This window comes from Seriola dumerili, unplaced genomic scaffold (assembly GCF_002260705.1).
Source record: "Seriola dumerili isolate Sdu_G_001 unplaced genomic scaffold, Sdu_1.0 BDQW01000219.1, whole genome shotgun sequence".
NCBI classification, from domain to species: Eukaryota; Metazoa; Chordata; class Actinopteri; order Carangiformes; family Carangidae; genus Seriola; species Seriola dumerili.
The window spans coordinates 3189864-3212899 of NW_019174474.1; the positions used below are offsets into that span (position 1 = coordinate 3189864).

Below are 23036 nucleotides of genomic sequence, written 5' to 3' on the forward strand. Positions count from 1 at the left end.
GTATAAGAATTTTTCCTTTCTTTTTTGTGAAGGAGGACACAGATGAGAGGCTCAGAGTCTGAACCTGATTAAAGAATGCTCTGTATGTGGAGGTGGCTTCAGGTCTTAATTAAAGAGCCAAGTGTGTGTGTGACTCAGCAGTTTGCAGTATTACTATCTAAGCTCAGTTTCCAACACAGTGAGCCTCAACCCAGTCCAACATGTGCATTAACACATCACTTACCTATCCTAAGAAGCAACCTGTGTGTCTGTGTGTGTGTGTGTGTGTGTGTGTGTGTGTGTGTGTGTGTGTGTGTGTGTGTGTGTGTGTGTGTGTGTCTGTCTGTCCAGACTTATCCCCTCTCCCTCTGATCTCCTAGCAGGCAAAGATGCTTTGGCTCTCTTTGGAAAGGCTGAGTTTCAGTTTCAGTCTTAGCTTTGTCTGCTGGACACCTTGGGCTGAAATCAGAGAGAAAAGCAGACGTGTGGTTACATTCACCATCGTAAGTGTCATAACAGCCTCCAGCTTGTTAACACAATTACTTATGATTTATGATCATGATTATGATTACAAGTATGATTATGATTATGATTATGATTTAACACATCAGTCAGTTTAACATCACAGTAAGTTCAGGAATCACAGCACAGTTTGATACAGAAAGAATCCAGTGCGTCCAGGTTTCTGGATGTTGAACTGATGTTGCACAAGTGAAAGTGTGTTAAAAGCAGGATATTTCTTCACTGTCAGGTGCAATGAGTGCAGCAGAAGGGTTGAGAGAGGTGGCAGTGACGTGGGGAGGCAGAAAAGAGAAGAGACATGCTTTCATTTCATTTTTTGCATTACAGTGAAAAATATTTTGCCACACAAACTGGTTTTTGTATTTTTTATTTATTTTCACAAGATCAGTAATTTCAGCTCTAAACCAGAACTATCTTTACAGTTTCTGTAAAAGCTGGGTTGGTCATTTGACTAAACCTAGTGAGTGAAATTAAAACAATTTCTCGGTTGCATATTACCCATACCCTGGTTATATCCTGTCTCATTGCCTTGATACTTTATATTTGATAATAACAACAACAACAACAACAACAACAACAACAACAACAACAGCAACAGCAACAGCAACAACAACAACAATGGTATATTATATAACAATTATTATTGTTGTGTACTCATAATAATTTCCCATAATCATGCAAACACAAACTATACAAAAAAGAGGCCACTGTAAATGTGCATTTAATGACATTTTACAATTTTTCTGCCAAAATGAGTTATCATGCATGATTACAAATGTACATAATATACAATACACTGAATGCTAGAGACTCCCAGGTGGGCACGCATTGCTTGGTGTAAGTGATCAAACTCAAAGAAAGGCTTGAAACAAACATCTATAGCCACCAGCGTCTGTTTCAATGACTTGTAATTAAGGGGAAGGCCTGGCACATCGTCATATCATCCCCAAGGCACAAAATGTGCAGGAACGGTTGATTAGTCTCTTCATTTTGTAAATAGTCCGCAACCCAACCGTGTGTTCATAATACCCCAAACAACCCAGAATTATGAACCACCACAATCAACTCAAGTGTTTTTTTGTTTTTTTTTATTGTGGAAATTTGAAACGTGTTAGTAACAAAAACATCATATTAGATAGTGTTGTTGGCAATATGTTTTCACTTATGGCAATTATTTTCCCATTTTTCATTTTTACATATAAATCCTCATTTTTCATATATGGGATGAAATGGCATAAGACATTTTTGATTTATATTCTATATTAGACTAGTACTCTTATTGCTGAGCTAACCTGTTTTTTCTCCAACACGATTCATTGCACCATTAACCTTGTGTTAACAAACATGGGTGGTATTGCAGTGTGGTGGCATATTGATGCCTCTATGTGGTGAAATATGGAATTACATGCCCACAGTGAAAGAAAAACTACCAAACAATACTGTATTTTTTTGTTTGTTTGTTTTTAAATCATTCATTTTTGTTCCTGTAGTGTTTGAAAAGTTCTCATTTGCACAAATGCACCCACTCACTATAGAGAAAGGGGAAATTATTACCTACAGTGTATCCACAGAACGTGCACCATGAATGTATTTATGAAACTGAGTCACCTGAGAGTGTCTTCATGGTCTCATTATACATTTGCTTTCACCCTCGGATATTCTTTTTGTTTTTGTGACTGACAGCAGAAAGCAGACAAAAGCAGCCTGTATCTCCTGTCAGACACAGTGCTGTCTGTGCATACAAAGTCCTCTGGCAGCACTGCAACACTAGGATTTGTCTCTTGATTACGTCAGTAAAACTCTTGGTTCTCAAATTTCCAAATGCATTCATATACGTACTGTATTGTGTTCACAAAGACTATGGTGATTTATACAGTTCTCATAATTTGGGGGCTTTAAGGGGACGTAAACAGGAAGTACTATGTTGCCAACTTGTCATGGAATCAGTTCATTTGTTAGCTGTGGGATTAATCTTGAGTTCTGTTTTTAGGTGACAATTGCTCACATTTCAGCAAACTGACGGCATTAAAATTATGTCGAATTAGCTATTTGCAATTCTTTTTAGCAATTCACCCATGGACATACAGACATACAGAGTTATGAGGAACATCTTTTTTGTATAATTTATAAGCAAATTTAGGGACATTTATTCACAATGGATATCAGATTGATATCAGATACTGATATGCTTGGAAAATGTAGGTCACACTAAACCAGATTATTTCATGAATTGTACAAATCCAGAGAGGGGTCAGAGTAACCAGAATGGACTCAGTGTATCTTGCTCAAGGTAACTTTGATTTGGGGTTGGTTTGCCAAGATCGGAAGTTGAATTTGTGGATCTGACCAGAAAGAGAGTTTCTCTAATCCCTACTCCACCCCGCAGAGTTTACTGTTATAGTGCATGCAGAAGTAAAAGGAGGCACAGAGCCTTTAACTTGAATTCTGTGAAGATGTACAATGCAGTCTGTATTGTGATCAGTGGCATACTTTCTATTCTTTTGGCTTCACTCCCAGACACTGAATGAAGTGGTTTAAGTGTTTCTTATCTTGGAAGGACTCCTCTTTGTTTAGCAAAGATAGATGAGAGACACTTTTTTATTTCAAATCTAATATGCTTCTGCCAACAAAAACAAACATCTATAGACAGTGTAGTGTACTGCAGCTGTGCTTGTGCTGGCAGCAGGTGGTGCTGCTGTCAAACCAAACATCTGGAGACATGATGTTACTGTACCAGCAGTTACTCTAGGATTAAGACAAAAACAGGAGGTAATTGCAGGATACTGAACAGAGTGCCTAGTTGAACAGAAATGAGATTGATCAAAATAAACTAAATAAAGAATCATGTCAAAAACAAGGGTTATACAATAAATGATTGAAATTATTGCAAACTCAATTCTCTTAAATCTGTCAATCTATTTATTTCTTGATCCATTTCTAGATCATTGACAAAGCAAGGCATCTTATTTGTTTTAAAACTAACATATTAAGAAAATTGTCTGTCAGAAATGTTTATTACAGAGAGTTTATTGCAGAATCATACATAAAGACACAGAGGTCAGCTATGCCATTCGATACAGATATAGTCACAACAATATAATCACATTTGCGTTGACACACCACCATTACATTAACTGTAAATTGTCTATGGGTCAGTTGATATCTTATAGTAAAAGACAATTGATCTGTGTTTTTTGTTACTGTGTTAAGTCTATGAGAAAGACATGAATGACCTTTAAGATCTTGACCTTATCAAAATACAATAATGCACCATTATGTTAAAATACACTTACATGCAATATAACAGTTTCACATAGTATCACAATAACAGATGACAACTATATACAACAGGAGCCAGACATTCTTGTGTGGTCTGAATCACTGCTTTTTAAAGCATATTGGACTCATCCATTCTCCCACATACTGTTCATAAACAGTATTTAGATTTTTTTTTTTTTCTTAAAAAAAATCCATACTTTGAAGTAGGCTGAAGTTTGGCCCAGAGTGGTGAACGGAACTGTAGCTTTATAATCAGTTATAACAAGTAAATTAAAATGTGTTTGCATTTATTCTTTAGGTCCAGCCTTGCTGTCCCAGAGCAGTGATGAGGTCCTGCAGTGGCTCGGTGTCTTCAGGCTCCAGCAGCGCGTGCTGCTGGCAGAATAGTGTGAGGTGTGTGAAGAGTGTGTTGAGGTGTGCGTGCAGGCCTAGAGCGAGTGTCTCTCTGTAGTGAGACCAGTAAATGTGAGCCAGGGTCCTGAACAACAGCAAAAACACTTTCTGGACCAGAAAGACAAAACCTGTTGGAAACACTGAACCTGGGAAAGAGGGAACAGATAATGGAAGTATGAGTACTGACTGGAGTATGATGTGGATCAGTGCAACACAGATGATATAAATTCATTTTACCTGTTTTAGTGGGGAACACATCTTCATCAGTGAGTAGGTCCTGAATGTATGACATTGCATAGTCAAAGTAAAGCGGAGCAGAACACTTCAGCTTCCTGCCGTGGTCGTCAGTCCAGACATAAATCCTGACAACACAAACACACACACTCATTAACTAACTTAACTACTAAAAAAAGTGAAAAAAAATAAAGTGAATAGAATTTCAATTTCATTTGTGCTGCCCAACGTATTGAACACTTGTATTAGAAGCATTTAGCAGCAGAAACAACATTCTGGTTTATACAGGATAATCCACAGTCCAATCTTACTGCACTTTTCATTGACACCATTTCTTAATACTAACATTTTATCCCATTACATCCACTTTGGAATCATTATACTGCAAGTTCCACGCACAGACCTTGCAGTAAGCAAGGTCTGTGGATACAACTTGGCAAATAAAACTATCTGCATGACAAAATACCACTGGGAACAAGTTAGAAAATGTGTTTTTTCCTACGTATGTGCAGTATAATTCTTAATAACATACGTGTTGCCAGGTCCGCAAGCAGTTGGGCAGGTGCTGGGAGTGCAGAACTCGGACAGCGCACTGGAGAACAGGTTTATATGCTTGAAAAATGCCACCGCTGAAAAATCAAGAAAAAAAGTTACATCTTGTGCATATTCCTATTTCTGTCTTTTTGCAGTGTGTGTGTGTGTGTGTGTGTGTGTATGTGAGGATAAGGAGCAGAGGACAGAGGAAACAGTAGTTTAATGGGGTCTACTCACTGTTGCTGGCAAGCCACTCAGCCTTGTCGACGCCTGGTGGCAGAGCAGTGAGGGCAAACATGTCTGTGTGCGTGATCCGCTGGCACACATACTGCTGCTGCAGATATGGACGCTCCTCCAGATTATTATTATTAATTCCCCTTGGGAGGACAGTGCAGAGTTAATGAGGCAGAGGCGGAAAGAGAAAGACAGAGGGACAGAAAATATTGCTGTGTAAAACAATCAATAGGTCAGTGGATTAATTACTCCTGCTGCAGTCATTAGATAACACGTTTTACAATCTGTGATGCTCTCTCATCCGTCTTGCCCTCTGTGGCACACACACACTCAAACACATAGAAACACTGCTGTAAGTGCAGACCTGAATGTCCAGTAAACCAAGCAGTTTATGTAATGAAGGCAGTCAATTCAGAGCCAGAGTAATTACTGTTAATGAAGCTCACTGCTGCAGTGGTCATTGCTACAAGGCAAATAACTGAAAGGCCAAATGTTGGGCAACATCACAGCTGAGAGCTGAGGCCTGATGGCTTTACCAAACCTCTCTTTCTTACATCAGCTCTTATACCTACTGATAAGCCACAGGTAGTGCTTTATAATCAGTAACACAGGACTGGCAGTTCGGGAACGTGTGATAACTAAAGAGTGGGTGCAAGAAATGAATGATGTTTGCAAATGCCAGTGTGTGCTGGAAAGTCAAACTCGGCGACATGATTTGACTTTATGCAAAACAGCGGCGCCACATTGACACAGGTACGGTGATAGCATTAGTGAATAGTTCAAAGTGTGGTGGAATCAGGCAGCTGCCAGGTTTTCAGTTGCCAGGTTTTTATGTTTTCACACACAGCAGCTGAGAGTTTACTCAGTGTGACCTTGTCTACTATGATAAGGGAAACAGTGTGCTCTCTATGGCGTTTCCCTCCCTCTGGTGTGAATCTGTGTGTGAGGACAGGGCAGGAAGAAATTGTTTAATGGTCTAAACAGCAGGTCTTTGTTCAAGGTAAAGGTCAGAAGAAGTAAAGAGGGAGGAATATTAGAGAAGAACGTAAACATTCACTCTACAAAAGGTACAGTAGTGCAAATCCGAACCATGACAAACTCCTCTAATGTCCACAGGAACTTCTTTTGCTAACATCCTGTTCTGTTCCAGCTCCGAGCTATTAACTCAGTTACTGCCTCTTGGCTCCCAAGTTGTCAGCACACAAACACAATGAGACTGAAGCTACTTGTAATGTTGTGTTTGTGTGTAAACACACTCCTGTGTGACTCTGCTCTGCTGCTGTTGGCTATCTGTTTACCTTTATACCTCTGCCGTGAGGGTGAGATAAACAATCCTATTCAGTTCACCCCAGCTGGCTCGAAAAGATTCATCCAAGGGCAAACATTTGCATAGTGACTGTGATAAAAACACATTTTCACATTCAGTCCTCACTTGTCTTCACACTACTTCTCAACATGTGTTCCTGCTGCTGGAGGAATCCACCTTCACTGATGCCATCAGACAAATATGTAACACACACACACACCACACCACACACACACACACACACACACACACACACACACACACACACACACACACACACACTTTTTCTGGAGAACATTCTTCAGTAAACCATGTGTAGCCAGCTTTCCTAGTCCTGTTTCTTCCACACCACATCCATAGCTATAACCACAGCTTACTTTTTTAACATTCATTTCCGCTCTTTCAGAATACAGGAGTATAAAATAGGTAAATGCAAAACACTAAACTTATTTTCAGACAGGAAACTGAAACATGATGAGGAGAGTTAAGAGAAAAGAAACACAACTTACAGTTTTTCATTGCTGATGTCAGAAGGCTGAAGAGTCTTGCCGTCTGCCTCCGTAGCCGAGGGGTAACTATGGCAACCCCCCATGGCGTAAAGCTAAGACCAGAGCTGTTGGTCGTGCCAGTCCCACTTTTCCATCCCAAACATAATCAACCACACAATTCTACACACTACAAGCAGCATATGGCAAACTACTGTGCCAACACAAACATCTCTCAGCTCACAAACGGACCCATGCAGCCAACAAACACAACAAGAAGATCCTCCTTTTTCACAAAGTTTTGCAAAACACACACACACACACTCAAAAAAAAAAAAAGGTAGTCTAGGAGTTGAGGATTGTCTCCTGTGCTGGAAGTGAAGCTCTCCAGCTGTCTGCCTCTCCTTTCGCTCCACTGATCCAGTGTCAGTGTGTATATGTCTCCTTTGTCTGGAGTTCCACACCCCACAGGCTCCTCCTCTCTCGGCTCCAAGCGGACAGGCAGGTTTCTCCACAACCCTTTAAAGTACAAAACACAACTCCGCCTTCTTCCCCTTTCCACCCACTGCATAAATATGCACACATAAACCCACCTCTCCACATGTATGCACTCTCTACAGAGACAGCAGACAGGTGCAGATGACAACCTAAAAGTGTTTTTTCCTCTGTGGAAGTGGAAAAAGACGGAAAGGAGGGAGGAAAGCAAGAGAAGTAGAAAAAGAAGGTTGAGCAGCAGCAGGTGTGCCCGTTATTAGTAATCCTTGTACACTACAGAGGAATGTGATGACATACATGTTGTATCTGAGCCCAGGAATGAAATCACACTCCCAGAAATAAGGGAAAGATATATAGATAGGACCCCAAGCTGAAAAGTGTTGAGAATATGAGAAGTGTGTGAACACAAAAGAGGGGTCTTCAGCTCCTCCCCCATTGTCACCCAAACTCATTTTATATCCCCCTGCAGCACAGTAAGCTCTATGTGACAGGCAGGTCTATGTTTGAACTGGGCGAGATGGTGTGAGGGTGTAGCATTCACTGTGAGTGTGGCTCACATTTGTAGGAGACACACCGTGAGGATCAGGAAGCAACATAATCCACAAGCTCACCTGCCCCTAAGGTAAACATACTCCAAAGACCAAGTCCTGTCTATGTGTTTGTTCTGTATGTGTGTGTGTGTGTGTGTGTGTGTGTTGTGTATGTGTGAAACAATCACAGGCAGTCATCTTTGTCTGACATTTATTAGGTTCATATCTGAATGTACAAGCTAAATTGACAACAGGTAACAGACACATTACTCTCTAAATGAAGAAAACAAAACAAAACAAAAAAAAAAAACACCAGCATCAGTCCACTTTACAAAAAAGGCATTTTATAACACAGCTGTCTTTCACACCACTTCCCCTACACACACACACACACACACACACACACACACACACACACACACACAAACTAATGTAATAAGCTATAATGTGAGAAAGATTTGAAATGGCCTCAGTGTAAGTAACAATGGGATGAAGTAAAAACTTATCATCCATTGTCTCTCAATTAAAGTTGTGGGCACACACTGTTCAATACAGCACATTCCCAAATGAGGTGAATGAGGCTAATGTGCAAACTTAATGGCACTTAAAGATGACTGTATTGTACCTCATGCCATTATGCATAACATCACACCATACCCGTAGCTACACTGCACACACACCACACTCTCAAGGTGAAGGAAATCCACACACACACACACACACACACACACACACACACACACACACACACACACACACACACACAGGTAAGAAGGGTCAGACGCAGTGCTTAGGTTTGACAAAAGACGGGATGACACATTCTGACCCTGTACATAACCCAGACAAAAAAACAGCCCTGTTTTTCTTCTCCAACCCTGACTTGAACCAATCCTAACTCTCTGTACAGCTCCACTTTAAACAGCTCAAAGCGTCTAACAGATAAAAGCAAAAATTGTGTGATCTAAGATGAATCTTCAGTCTATTTTTCTTTTTTTTTTTTCTTTTTTTTTTTAAACATGTGGCATCCTCTCCTACTGCTGATAACTCCATCACATGACTACAGAAGAAAAACACATGGAAAGATTGCTTTAGATAAATCTAGACCTGTAAGACCATTGTGAGAAAGGATGCTACTTCACACATAATGAAACCCAGTTGTACACTGGTGGGAAGACACACTTTGGCTGAAAGCATTGAAGAAAAGGTATATCTAAAGTATCTACATGATCCACTTGTCAAACTTTCTCACCTCTCTGAGTAGGGAATAATATGGTGGCCCTCGGCACCACCAAATACAAACCAAAAGTGCTTCTTGAAAAAGTGCTTTTAAAATAAATACAACAATCTATGTAAATCGTTCCATAGGCATATATGCAATTAAAGTCAACTCCTGCCCTGAGAAAGAGAGAGACGAGGAGAAAGATAAAGTAAAGCATGACGGGCACACGCAGACTTAAAGGATCATTTTGGTTTATTACAACTTTGTAGTTTTGGTCATGATTTCTGTTGGTTATGATTAGACTGTATTAATACCATGAAGCCTGATGGGGCAAGAGAGATGAGCATCAGACAAGGTTTAAACAAGCCGAAGGAAGAAGAGCACTAACAAGTAAATATGAATGTAAACAATGCTGGATCTTTTTTTTTTCTGAAAAGGGAATGCATTTAACACATTTGTTAGGGTTCAACCATAAACACAGTGCATTTTACTGAGCAACACTGAATGTAAACTTAACTTTTGTTTGTTTACAAGAAAACTCCACAGGGCAGCTTTAATCTGACAAATATTTTTTTGGATTAATTGATTCATTATTTGGTCTATAAACTGCAGGAAATAATGAAAAAATGTCCACCACAATTGAAATGAAATATATCGTTTTGCCTGACCAACAGTCCAAAACCCAAAGATATTTAGTTTATCATCACATCAGACATGTTTGGTTTTTTGCTTGAAAACTTACTTGAATGATTAAGCGATTATTAAAATAGTTGCCTAATATTTTTCTGTTGATCAACTACAGCAATACTCAACAAAATTGTGCATCTCTAGTTGATAATAATCCCTCATTACATAGGAAAAGTACTATATGTGCTCACAAATTATATGATAAAAGATAAAAGTTGAAGCAGTATATTGGTCTCAACCGTGATGAATGTTTACAAAGGACAGTTTTGTATTATTTTAATGTTCACCTTCATTTTCTTATCCCAATAAGATTGGTTAACCTGGTAGATTGAGACTAACAAAAGACCCAAGTTATAATAAACCGGAATGATCCTTTAAGTAAATAATACAGAAGACGAACTGCAGATTCACATTCTCACACACACAGACACACACACACACACACACACACACACACACACACACACACACACACACACACACACCTCCAAACCTCCATGTAGGAAGCATGTAGCAGAGGAACAGGAACTGATGCTGGGCTATTAACCGAAACACAGACATCATTATTGCCTCATTTCAACAGTACAACACACATACAATACACACGTTGCAACCTGCAAAAAAATCGCCTTTCCATACATTGGATTTATTCCAAAAATAGATATAATGTTTATATATACTGTTTACATTTATATTACGCTTACATATTACCAAGAATAGTCACAACCTAATACAGGTTCAAATTTCACAATATTACATTTAAACAGCTCTGAGGGTGATATGAATTGGTATGTGCACATCACTGTGTCTCGCAGGGATTTTTTTTTTTGGCGCATGTACAGATATGGTTGTGTGTACACTTGTGCATATCACAGTGTGTATGTGTGTGTGTGTGTGTGTGTGTGTGTGTGTGTTGTGTGTGTGTTACACAGGTGTGCTTTCTTTGTATCTGCATACCTCTCCTTTGACCTGAGAATGCACTCTGTACCTTAGGCAGAGCTCACACACTCACACACTCACACTCACACTCACACACACACACACACACACGCACACACACACACACACACACGCACACACACACACACACACACGCACACACACACACACACACACGCACACACACACACACACACACGCACACACACACACACACACACACACACACACCTCTAAACTACATGAATCTGTCAGAGGTTCGAGGAGAAAGTGAGACTTCATGCTCCAAATCAACAAAGAGAGAGCATTAATGTTCCACATGATAAAAGCAAAGAAATCTTACTTGGACTGAGACTTGGACTGGATGTTTGAAAAAAAAGCCAAACTATTGTCACTCACGCATTTGCACTAATAAACTGTCTGCCTGGCATGTACATTGAAATGCTGAAGACTAAATGGCAGCTAGCTTTGCAAGCATCTTGGCTTTTGTAATCTTGGCTGATTATTTGAATACAGTATTCTTTACTAAAGTGTAAACATGAAATGCTGTGCTAGAAAAATTCACTGGGCTGTGACTTAATGCCCAGAGAGCAGACATGCTCAAACAATCTGAAATTCTGATGCTGAATTTAATAAAGGATTCAAATTTCAGACTGATGTGTTTGTTTTCTTTAGATTAAAGTGCACCAGGTGGCACGCAGACACTCAGTGTCACCTCTGCTCATCACAACAAGCAATTGTGTTTTACTATCCTAGGTTCAATGGAAACGTTACATGTAGAAATAGTTCGTGTGTGACACAATTTAGCTTTGGGGGTCTTGCACAATGAAATGTTCTTTAAAACATACATTCTCCTTTAAGCGGATCTGATTTAATTATGTCATGAGCTACAGAAGAGAGCCCATGTGTAGATTTGTGGCATACAACATACATACTGTTAAGGGCTGTTTGACATTAAGGATCTTCGGACACAAAAAACGGCATTGAAGAGCTGCTAATAGGAAGCAAAGGTGGCATGGCTGTTTGTGAATGGACTGGTGATAAGCGTGTGTGTGTGTCCCTGTACCACATTGTTAGGCCGGTCCATTAGCAGAGGGCTCCGTCTCTCTGTAAGGTAAAAAAATAAAGGACAAAATTCAGATAAGTCTAGTTTTATCTGCCAAGGATCTGAGCTATACATTACACCTGTGTTTGAGAGGTCAGAAATGCCTTGTAGAGTCTTGTAATAGGACTCGTTAATAAGAGGTGCTTTACCAGGGATTTGAAGTATTTGTCTTGTGTGGTGATGTTTCCCCTACTTAATTCAGGTACATGAACATATAATCACACAGACACACACTTACTGTGTGACAGCAGTCGACTGGTTAGATGGACTGGCAGTAGTTGGGTTGGGACAGTCTCCATGTTGTTGTTTCTCATCGCCTTTCCCTTTGTCTTTCACAGAGAGCCCCTCTATTGGCACCTTAACCGCTTCGCTACAAAAAACACAAATAAACCAAGTAGAATGATGCCAGGGGATTCTCACCTGAACTGAAATCCTGGAGCCTAAGTACAGATTCAGGAGGCTGCTACTGGCTGAACTGCACCACAGTTGTAAGTTTTCAACTCAGTCCACACTGGTCATTACCATGTCCAGTGTGCACAGCAACCCGTGTATCCATTCTTTTTGTACTGCTAAGACATAGCAGGCTGTGACTGACCAAAATCAAACTCAGTTAGGCACAAAGTTTGCAGGGTTTGTTCAAATGTAGTTACTCTCAGATTCCAACTAGGATCTATTTAAATGTATCATGCTCACAAATGCACTGTTTGTTAGTAACTTGCTAATGTATTGATTTGTTAGAAAGTTGATATGTTGGATTGGTAGCAACTTTTTGTTCATAGCATGCTATCTGATAAACTGTTAGTAGTGTGGTTGCTCTGAAAGAAAATGAATCATATCAACTCGAGTCTTGTCAATTTTTAGGAATGAGACAAGAATTGTCTGTATCATATAACCACGATGAGTAATTATACACTTCTCCCAGTTTTTGGTGTAATTGCCTATGTAAGGGAAACAGACCACCACTTGATTTCTAAAATGCTGAGAGCAACGTTTCATGCTGGGTGTCGTCATTGAGACCAGTGGAGTTTGGGTATCACAGAGTCAAGTTGAGAATATGGGATGAGCCGGGCATAGGGACCTGCAGGTTCTCAAGTCACCAACTGTGGGTTAGTACATTTTTTTATGAATTAGGCTTGACCTTAACTATGGCACAAAGGATTGTTACTATAAGTTGTGTTAAACGCAACAAGCAAACAAAAACATGTGGCACATCTGTGCTTCTGATGGCCTTTTAAATCCTTCATACAACTTCAGGACAGCATTCCACACTCCAGAGTGAAAGACCTCAAGCACAACATACCGTCTGACTGCTGGTCTGAATACTCTGGAGTCAAGGGGAGATAGGAGGGAACAGACAGGAGGAGGACGATATCAGAAGAAAAACAGCGAAGGTGGAAGTAAAATTGTGCGGGGAAAAAGCTTGGAGGGGAAAGGGAAAGGAGGGCTCTATAAAAGCATGGAAGTACAATAGGAGAGGGAACGGGGGCACATCGCACCACTGAGATAGAGCCTGTCCTTCATTTGTTTGTGATCATGTGTACCTGGTGAAGACTGCCCTCTCATTTTTAGCGTCCACGGTGAGCCGGATGGTCTCTTTGCCAGCACCAGTGGTGATGGTCTCTGTGGTGACGGTCTCACTGGATGTAGACTCTGTCTTGCCTTCTTCCTCGTCGCTGTCAGAGCTGCTGGAGGAAGAGCTGTCTGATGCTACCAGTGGAGCTTTTCTTGCCACACACACACTCCACACACATGCTGAAGAAAGTGAAAAGACATTGTGTGATCGTATTAGGTTGAATAGGCACTGTACACAAATGACATGCTTTAATTTTTACCATTCCTAGTTAATAGCCATGCTGCAGCAACTTACGGTTCTGGTTTGGTTTGGTGTTATCTGATCCGCTAAGCTCCGAGTCCACTGGAGAACTGCATCTAGGGCCAGTTTCAGAGCTGGGAATATATAACGCACTATCAGTACATAGTTATTTAAATTCATAGGTACATTTTTCTCATTATATTGTGTGTCTATGGTTGCCTGTACCTAGGAATATTCTTTCAATGCATTCTCATGGAAAAACAAATCACTGGAAAAGTCACCAGTTCTGCACAAATTTCTTCTTCAACTTCTTCATCTTAGAGTATGGCTGTGTGATGCAGGCAAAGTTTATGATATATTTTCTAAATTACCAAGGTGTAATGTATCTACGAGTGTTTGGCTTTTTCAGTTCAAGTCTTTCAATGTAACAAAATGATTATGCTGGGGCTTTTGTTCAAATACAATCTATCCTCAATGAATTGTCATCATAATTTCTTTATTAGTCCTCAATATGCATTTCTGTAATTACTAAAAAAAAAAGTATTGCAAAGTGATGAGTACTATATAATTTCACAATAGTTTAATCAAAACAAACCTTTAAGATGCTTGACTTATGGCAATTTCTCAAATAAGCTCCACATCTTTAGACCTCTCCCCGACTCACCAACAGAAAGGCTGGAAGTCTGTGAACTTGGCCCACCCTTTCTCCTCTGCATCTGTGGCAGCTGGTTGGGAGGCTGGAGTGTCCCACGCTGCAAAGCCCCCTCCTGCTGCAGGTGCCTTTGAGTTCACCTCCCCAAAGTCTGCTATCCAGCCAGTGCCTGAATATGAACACAGCATCATACACACTCTGCAAGAGGCACTTACACAAAACCTGTTTTGGACCCAAGATATAGAGCAAAACAATTAAGCATAACTATACAATATAACATGTCTCACTCTTTGTTGCCTCAGTCTGGCCCTGGCTTGAGAAAGGATCCAGGCCATCTTTGGACTCCTCTCCTTCGTCTGAGTCCGAGTCGGCTGCTCTGTCAGAGACCTCAGTGCCAGAAGTTGCTGTTCTATCACAGGCCTTACTGTCTGCTTGGCTCTGGGAGGACTGTGACCCACCAAACCTTGAAACAAACAAACCATTTTAGTGTGTTTGGTTAAACAAGGAAAATTGATTGAAATAAAGCATTCCAAATGTTGAGAGCATCTGTGTTTGTGCTTGTGTGTCTACCTGTTCCGGGACTTGGTTTGTGTTGCATAGTTGATCGCTTTCTCCTCCCAGATGTCCTCTTCATCATCATCAAAGGGCTGAATCCTCTCCTTGGAACAGGCCTCAAACACAGCTGTGTTGGCCTGCATAGAACAGGTGGGCAAAGTTTTAGCAATGTACATCAATATTCATAATGCCATCAAAACATTAAGAGGAATGCTAAAACTTAAACATGAATTAATTTTGTTAGCATTGAATCAAATCAATGTTATGTAAACAAAAAGGTAAAACTGTCTGTGGAATATGTAAGTAGGCAACTGAAAGATGGATATATGTAGTGTCTGTGTATTTTTTTCAGGTTGTTTTTGATATTTTTCTGCTCGCTGGTGGCCATAAAAATCATTAATGCATCCTTAGGACTTTTACAGCCCCAAAGAGTTACAGAAATACAAAAACTTCACAGAACAAATTTGTGAGTTAACTTATGTGATGTATGAAGAATGTTAATAAACTCACACTGTCCTGGCCTCCATCAATGTTGATATTTATCTCTGCAATCCGGTCAAACGTTGCCCTACAATAACCAGAAAAATCGCTCCATCAACACACATTGGCGATTTTACACGGACAAACGGAAAGGAATATCAGTTCATTTACCCAATGCTGTCGTCGTGATCAGTAAACTCCTCATCATTGAAGCCAAACTGATCCACAAAGTTAGCCGTCATCTGCTGAATCTGGTAGTCTGAAAAGGCCTAAAACAAACATCACAAAGTTGGATCATCTTACTATAGCTGGTAATAGAAACCCTCAGTGTTTTTGTATGTGTGCGCTTATTTATGTGTACCTGCTGTATTGTCAGTTCTTTCGGAAAGGGGCTCTCCATATCATCCTCTGAGGAAGGACGTGGGTTTCCTGTGCCAACCTAAACAGGGAAGGATCACCACAAATGCAACAATTTAAGTTTTAAATGTGTGTATAACTACAAACAGCTACTGTAAATGTGCATGTGTGTGTGTCTACCAGGTCTATGGTGTTCTTCTTGTTGGTCTCGGACAGGGTCTGGTCCACAAAGGTTTCCCAGCGCCCTCTATATTCTTCTGGCAGCTCTACATCCAAAACAAAAGAACAGCAGCATTAAGAGTAATAATACAGCTGAGTGACACCTGCACCAGTTTCTTCTTTTATTAAGACTTTCCTGCATGTATGAATGTTTTGCAGAGTTAATGCCCACACACACCTGTAATGAGGCCACTGATCTGTGTGTGAACTGGGCCCTTTTCCAGGTTGTGGACGACTGTGTTGGCAATCCTGGTCAGATGTCCCATGTACCCTCTTCTCATACCACCTTCTGATCTGAAAACAGAAGTAACACACTTTAGTTTTTTTTGTTCATTTCTGCCCATAACCAAAAACAACACAGAGTCATCATCTCACAGGTCCTTACTGTATTTTATCATTTTCTTCCCAAGCCTCTAGAATCCTCTGGACAAGGTGGCAATGCTGGAACAACTTGTGAAAGAAAAACATGGAGTCAATCAATTGTTTTAATTCAGAAAAGAGCAACCACAGTGGTCCATCCAGTAGATCAAATGCCACATAAGTCTCTTGCGTCAAACACATACAGAAACACCTACATGAGTCACCATTAAGTTATGTGCAGAGTTGTCAGGGGTGAGTGAAGTCTCCGATGTAGGGGTCTCAATCAAAGCCTGCTCTTGTGATGCATCCTGATGAGGCTTGAATTTCTCCTGGGATCCAAAGCCAGGCTGAAGTCTCATTTCATGGGCACAGGGCCGGAGGATTGCAGCAACACAAAGCTCCACTTGAAGGTGCAGGAAGTTGTTCCATGTGTACTTGAAGAACAAGTCCTGAAAAAAAAGCATATACATTTTAAATAAATACAAATACATTAAATATATTTACATTTTTAAAGGGTCATTTAACAATTTTCACATTCTCAACATTGTACATTGAAATTGCGAAAGATGTTGTGTTTTTGTTCATCTCACCAGAAGCAGGTCCATTGTATTGAGTCTGCAGAGTTCCTGTGCTACGACTGCATGGCTAGCAGAGCTGGTATACAGCAGAGAGGCGACTAGTCTGGCTACGTGCAGACGTGTGTTCCCCAGTGGCTCCTCCAGCACACCCAGAGTAGTCAGCATAGGATTTCGCTAAACATGCACAAATCATACAGACATGCTTCCAATAAGTGTACAAATAGAGGGAATAGAGGAATTTGGGAAACAACAGTCTGGCAGACAATCAAACATAATTATTGAACAAAGGGGCCTGCTGCACAGCAAACTCAACTCTGGACTGACTTAAAATATCTCATTATTTATAGTATAGCATGTTCTCATTTTCTGCAAGTGAAAGAACTTGCACTTGGGTGTTTTGGTTTGGGGAAAGCCCTTTCTTTGTTTTCTAACCTTTCATATCCCATGCGTTTGAATGGCACCTGGATGAATTGTACTGCTGTGCAGGGAATCTCAGATTGGTGTCTAAAGGTTGCATTGTTACATAATGTTTCTTATTATGTTTTGCAATGTCAATACTGTATACCCCCTCCAAACAAAGCTAGAAATTAAGTTGCATTATATGTTATTGTTATGTCATCCTGCATGTGGCAAGTAATTAACTAAGAAGCCAATCAAAAGTCCCTTTAGTACAAACCAGGTAGAGTAATTGATAAAGGATAATGTAAGATATTCCATTAAAAGCACTGAACTTTGTCACTTTAATGTTTAAACAAAATGAAAAAACAAAAATGCTGTAACATCTATGTTTATACAGGAAATCTTTGTTTATCTACCTTGGGTGGCTCCAGAAGTAGCTGATGGAAGTGTGTCAGGTGTGGTTCGATGGCCAACAAAATGCTGCTGTTAATAGTGTAACTTCTCTCAAATCCCTGAGCATCCATTACACCATCCACCCTATCATAAACACAGACCAAACATATGTATATCAAAACAGAAAATGGATGGATAGAATGGTCAAACAAAAGATGTGACTAACTTCACCTAGGTACAATTTTAGAAATATAATTGAGGCCAGTGGTAGAATGAAAAATGACATTAGTGATAGTTATAAAACAAAATTAGACTGTGTTATTTATACACGGTTTAAAATTACTTTCAAGTCTCACACTCACACAGGCCTCCTGATTTCCAGCAATGTGAGAAGTACTTGAATCCCATTGACGATACAGCTCTCAGTCCTCTCTCCTGAGAACATATTCTGCAACAACTGCTCCACAGACTCCTGCCTGTAGAAACACATGGAGTATATTGTGGTCTCCACATCCTTTAAAAGAGTGTGAACCTGTGTGTGGGTGTGGATCTGTCTGACTTACGACTCAAGCACAGTCAGCAAGGGGTCAGGCTGTGAAATCTCTTGGAGCTGATTGGCCTGGTCTCTGCTCAGACGAATGATGTCGCACAAAGTCTGAGATGCATTGGACTGCCTCTGTGACAGAAAAAACAAACACACATGGACATTCATTCTTGTAAACTGTTTTATAATTTTATCATATATAAAAATATTGAAATGCCCTCCTACCTCTTCATCTCTCTCAGGGTGAATGAGCTCTATGAGTCTCTGGGCCAGCTTCTCTTCATTTAGCCACTGTTGAAAAAAAAAAAAATCTTACATTATGACTGCACACAATATCAGTGTGTAAACTGTAAAAGCATGAATCTGGGTCAATTTCTCTCATACAGTCAGAGTCTCAAGTCGAAGAAGAGGGGGCTCCACACAGCTGATAAGTCGTAGGAGCACATCCATCATGGCTGACGTATCAATATGCTTCAGGACCAAGGAAAGGAATCCCTCCTTCCGTCGTAGGAAACTAATCACCTAAACAAAACAGAGGAAACGCCATGACACAAAATATAAAACCGAGAATTGCTGTCCACACAATTAGGAACATGCAAATTTGCTGTCAACAGTTGTTAATGTTATCCTGAAAAGGTGGGATACTGTTTCTGGAAAGACATGCTGATACAAAGGCTGATATTTCAAATCCTGTGCACATGCAAGTACCAATCAGTCAGAATGCTCTTTTAATTCTGCTCTGTCAGTTTCTATATACAGCACATCTCAGCTATACTTTATTCAGTGTGTAGTAGTCATTTAGCTGCAGGGTTGAGCTTTTTAAACCTGTCACCAACAATAAGTGTCAATCAATTCATTACCAGCAGGTGTATCAAGTGGCTGTCTCTGGTAAGATTGGTGTCTTCAGAGTTGCCTCACTGAAAGTCTCATAGGACCACTTAGCAACAATATACTGTATCTGAAAAATGCATTAGCTAAACCCAAGTATGCACACATATTCACAAACTACAGCTAATGCAAACCATTTAAGTTGTTAAAGTTATCATATGGAAATATCCTCATAGCCTGATACCAGCAGAGGTAAGTGTAAAAATATGTTTTTTAGTATTTGTGATTTCAGTGAACTGAGTACAGTGAGTAAAGTGCTACAGACCAAAGTGATGGTCAAGGACAGGGAATGTTCAGAATTGAACGAGAAAATCAATAATGTATGTCACAGCTTTTGGGACAGTTTTCAAGGTATGTTTCTCTAGATTGAACAAACTGTTCAAATGGACAGGCCAGCTGACCTCGACTTCCTCAGGCCCCGCCACTGACTGAGTAAAAGCTGAACTACGTACACTGCTGTGTGTTGGAACATCTGCATTCTGCCATTTCAAGAGGATTAAAACTTCACCACCATCTTGGCTGCGAGTAATTCACAGAGTGAGCAGTTTGCATTATCTTGCAGTAAGCACCCCTCAGACATTCTGAGGTAAATCATGACAACACAAAAACATAGCTGTCTTCTCTGAGTATGCCCTTTGATTTACCCGTGTGAGTGTGTGTGTTACCTGCTCAGTCTTCCGTGTGATGAGGTTCCCAATTGTCTTGCTGAAGAAAGATGCCAGGAGGGGGTTAAGTGGGGACGGCTGCTCCAGGAAGGCATACAGAGTTTCCAACAGAGGCTCCTCATTACCCAGCTTATCATTGATCACTCCCACATCACACGTCAACAGCTCACATGCTATATTTGGATACCTGTAATAATTGAAGAGAACACACCTGGCAGTAAAACGAAGCAGAAACAAAATCAATATCTCATTTCCTACCTTAGTACACTGAGAGCGATAAACTGGAATAAAAGCAACATTTTCTGGAACATGACTGCCCTGATTTTCATAGGTTGATTACCAATAAGGCTATTAAGTAGTTTTGCTTTTTTTTCTCCAATGCATTAACAGTGATATGGTTATATAGTTGGATCAGTAACATTTTTTTACAAATCTGAGACCATTTAAGCTCTCAGCTCTACTACAAAATGGCAGGTAAGTGATATAATGTAGTGCACCACAGTACAGAATACTACATCAGCATATTCTGCACAACAGCACCTACTTGAAGCGCTTGGTCTCCTCTACACCAGCAGGGGGCTCTGTAGTAATCATAAATACCAGCTCCTGCATGCACTGGTCCTGGCACAAGAACAGGAGAAGTCTACAAATCCATAACGACAAGAAAACACAAACCAGTTAGCACCATCAGAAATGACTGGAACTGAAATGTAATTATATTAATGTGCTGCTGATATGCTAAAGCTGAAAATAAACAGACCTCCTGTTCTGAGCCTTGCACTCCTGCAGCACATCTTCCTCATCCATGAGCTCAGTGAGCGTGACATCCTCCTTGTCCAGTAAAGCCTCCAGATGAGAAGACGTGTGCAAGTCAAACTTCCAAAACATGGCTGACGTCGCGGCGTCACATACACTTAGCTGCTGACCAAAAGAGGATGTGGCATGGGGATCAGTATCATGACTTTGTTTCATACATGTACAAATTAATGAATGATACTATTTTTAACTGTGTGCAGAACAATTCATTTTGTGATACAATACACCATATGTTCTTACTTTTGGACAAGGAGTGGTACTCTCAGTCAGATCTTGCTAAACAGCCTTTTGCCTTATTGACATTGTATGGTCTGGACATCAATCAGCATTAGCAAATTCACACAATGAAGACACAAACACACCTGCTTCACTCATACCAACACCAGACACACAAAACCAGGAGAGAATGTCTTCAACCTGGTAATGAGAAATAAAACAAAAAGAAACAAATGTTGACAGAATCATTTCAAGGAGGATTTGCTCTGTCTTCCTTAGAGGCAGAAGAAGAATAGAAGTCAGCACTCTCTCTCTCTGTAAAGAGCAGGAAGCAGTGCATCTGTAATTGAATTAGTGCTGCACATCTGTGTGTTGACATTACCCGACTAGCTTTGAGAATGGCCTCTCACATACAGTTGTATCAGCAACTACTGACTGGAGTAAGAATGACAACCAAAACAAATCTCATACAGAAAGACACTTAGCATAAGTGTGCGATATGTGTGTAATACTTGTAAAGAAGACAGCTGTGTCAGCCAGGGAGTAGGGCTGCTGAGTCTGGCATTAGTTGACATCTGTTACTACAAAGTGCAAACTTGAGATTAGGTGTGGTGATGATGACAACTGAACACTGTATGAGGCAAGCAGGAGCTGTCACTGGACAATGGCTTTAAGGGAGAGACCTTCACACCTTACATCCCCCTGAACAACGTGAGACCACAGATACAGTAAATAAATCATCTTAATAAAACTAGCTTATGATCATTATCCATTAGTCCTTTGTCCATTTGATGAAATAGTTGATTCCCATGGTGAACCTGCCACCTAGCCAACATGTTTGTCTAAATTGCGGATAAGGCACAGCATAAAAATGGATATGCTATCGGATACCGCTAAGTCAGCAGTCACACACTATAACAAGTGAGTAATGTATCGTTTTATAGTGTAAAAGGAAGCTTGGACATAACTTACTCATTTCTATACACCACTAACATTGATTGCATAACATTAACGATCTCTGAGTATGCTGCCCTAGTGTACCCATCCCTTCAGTAAACATGCCAAAGCTGAACAAACAGGTGTTTTAAAGCTCAGACTATCAACTTCAGGAATTCAATCTCCCCCCACGGCTAGAAATGGATTTTAAATTTCCTACAATAGTACAACCATGGTCAGCTTTAAGACAGGCCTCTCTGTCGTCCTGAGATCAGCTGGTGGCGGTTACTGTTGGCTGTTGATGGACACTGGTTATAACAGGGTAACCGTCATATCGGTGTGGATTAGGGTTAATTAGCTTATCCATACAGTTATTGTAACTTCACGTTAAGTTAGCTTATCTATTGTTAACAACCTCTGTCGGTTCGTTTCCACCGCTTAACGACGGTGTCTTTCACTTACCCTGCATGCAGATAGCAAACCGGCCCGCTAGCAATGTCTCACTCATGTTGCTAACGTTACTAAAGTATTTCAATACGGTACCGGTGGCAAACGATGTTTAGATCAAAAGCTAACATGGGTCAGTTATTTATCACTGCGGGGCTAGGTGGATGTCCTCCCGATTAGCGTCACCGTCTTCCGACCACTTGACAGCGAGTCAGCTCGCACAGGCTTTACGTTAGGTTACATGTTTTGTTTATTTCCCCTCCAAAAGACAAGCGACCGTTACCTGTTCTCCATCATTTTATCGGTCGTCATCTGCAAGCTGAACGGCAACTCGGCGACTTGAGCTGTCAGATCATTCGGAGGCCCATGGCTGGCTATTCATAACTGCGTTGCTAGCTTTGAGATACTACCCGTTCCCGGTTGCAGTGTCATTTAACGCTACACTGCCGTTACACGGTGGTTGGCCTGCGGAGGAGCTGTATTGACACTGTCCAAATTGTACTTCAGCAGACGGCAGGCAGCTAAAAAAAATTAATCTGTCAGATTTGGAAATCAAAATGGCGGATACTTAAAACGTAATCAAAAGTTCAGCTGTCCATCAACTGAGTAAGCACTGTGTAAACAACATATTTATCTGCTGTCACCCTGAAAATTGCTGTCAAGAGCTGGGTGATTAAGCATCATCTACTACAGAAGAAATTCATAACTGTAAGCAAAGCACCCTTCCATAGGAGAAAGTAAACTACATTTGAGTTTCAAATTATGCTAAAGAATGCA

The 23036-nt window shown here is 40.5% G+C and overlaps 2 protein-coding genes across 6 annotated transcripts; both read right to left on the minus strand.

The window, feature by feature from the left end:
• Window positions 1–3472: 3472 nt before the first annotated feature.
• Window positions 3473–7436, minus strand: LOC111228513 (MOB kinase activator 2-like). Its single transcript, XM_022754438.1, has 5 exons — window positions 6991–7436; window positions 5179–5318; window positions 4940–5036; window positions 4411–4535; window positions 3473–4319 (listed from the first exon to the last, which is right to left on the minus strand). The coding sequence occupies exons 1-5, from the start codon at window positions 7071–7073 to the stop codon at window positions 4075–4077; spliced, it is 690 nt and encodes a 229-aa protein (XP_022610159.1). The 5' UTR covers window positions 7074–7436; the 3' UTR covers window positions 3473–4074.
• A 3588-nt stretch (window positions 7437–11024) lies between these two features.
• ppp6r2 (protein phosphatase 6 regulatory subunit 2) lies at window positions 11025–22750 on the minus strand. Of its 5 annotated transcripts, none has more exons than XM_022754422.1 (25): window positions 22543–22750; window positions 20901–21077; window positions 20605–20762; window positions 20389–20487; window positions 19845–20031; window positions 18676–18813; window positions 18517–18582; window positions 18311–18423; window positions 18110–18223; window positions 17771–17891; window positions 16968–17129; window positions 16593–16826; window positions 16403–16467; window positions 16196–16311; window positions 15979–16064; window positions 15803–15880; window positions 15613–15710; window positions 15472–15529; window positions 14977–15098; window positions 14694–14869; window positions 14419–14575; window positions 13809–13888; window positions 13483–13693; window positions 12180–12311; window positions 11025–11943 (listed from the first exon to the last, which is right to left on the minus strand). In XM_022754422.1, the coding sequence occupies exons 3-25, from the start codon at window positions 20730–20732 to the stop codon at window positions 11910–11912; spliced, it is 2775 nt and encodes a 924-aa protein (XP_022610143.1). In that variant the 5' UTR covers window positions 20733–20762; window positions 20901–21077; window positions 22543–22750; the 3' UTR covers window positions 11025–11909. The 5 variants fall into 5 exon arrangements, with proteins under 5 accessions (XP_022610143.1, XP_022610145.1, XP_022610142.1 ...); XM_022754424.1 differs by having other exon boundaries at window positions 16602–16826; window positions 20605–20765; XM_022754421.1 differs by having other exon boundaries at window positions 20605–20765.
• Between the last annotated feature and the right edge of the window lie 286 nt (window positions 22751–23036).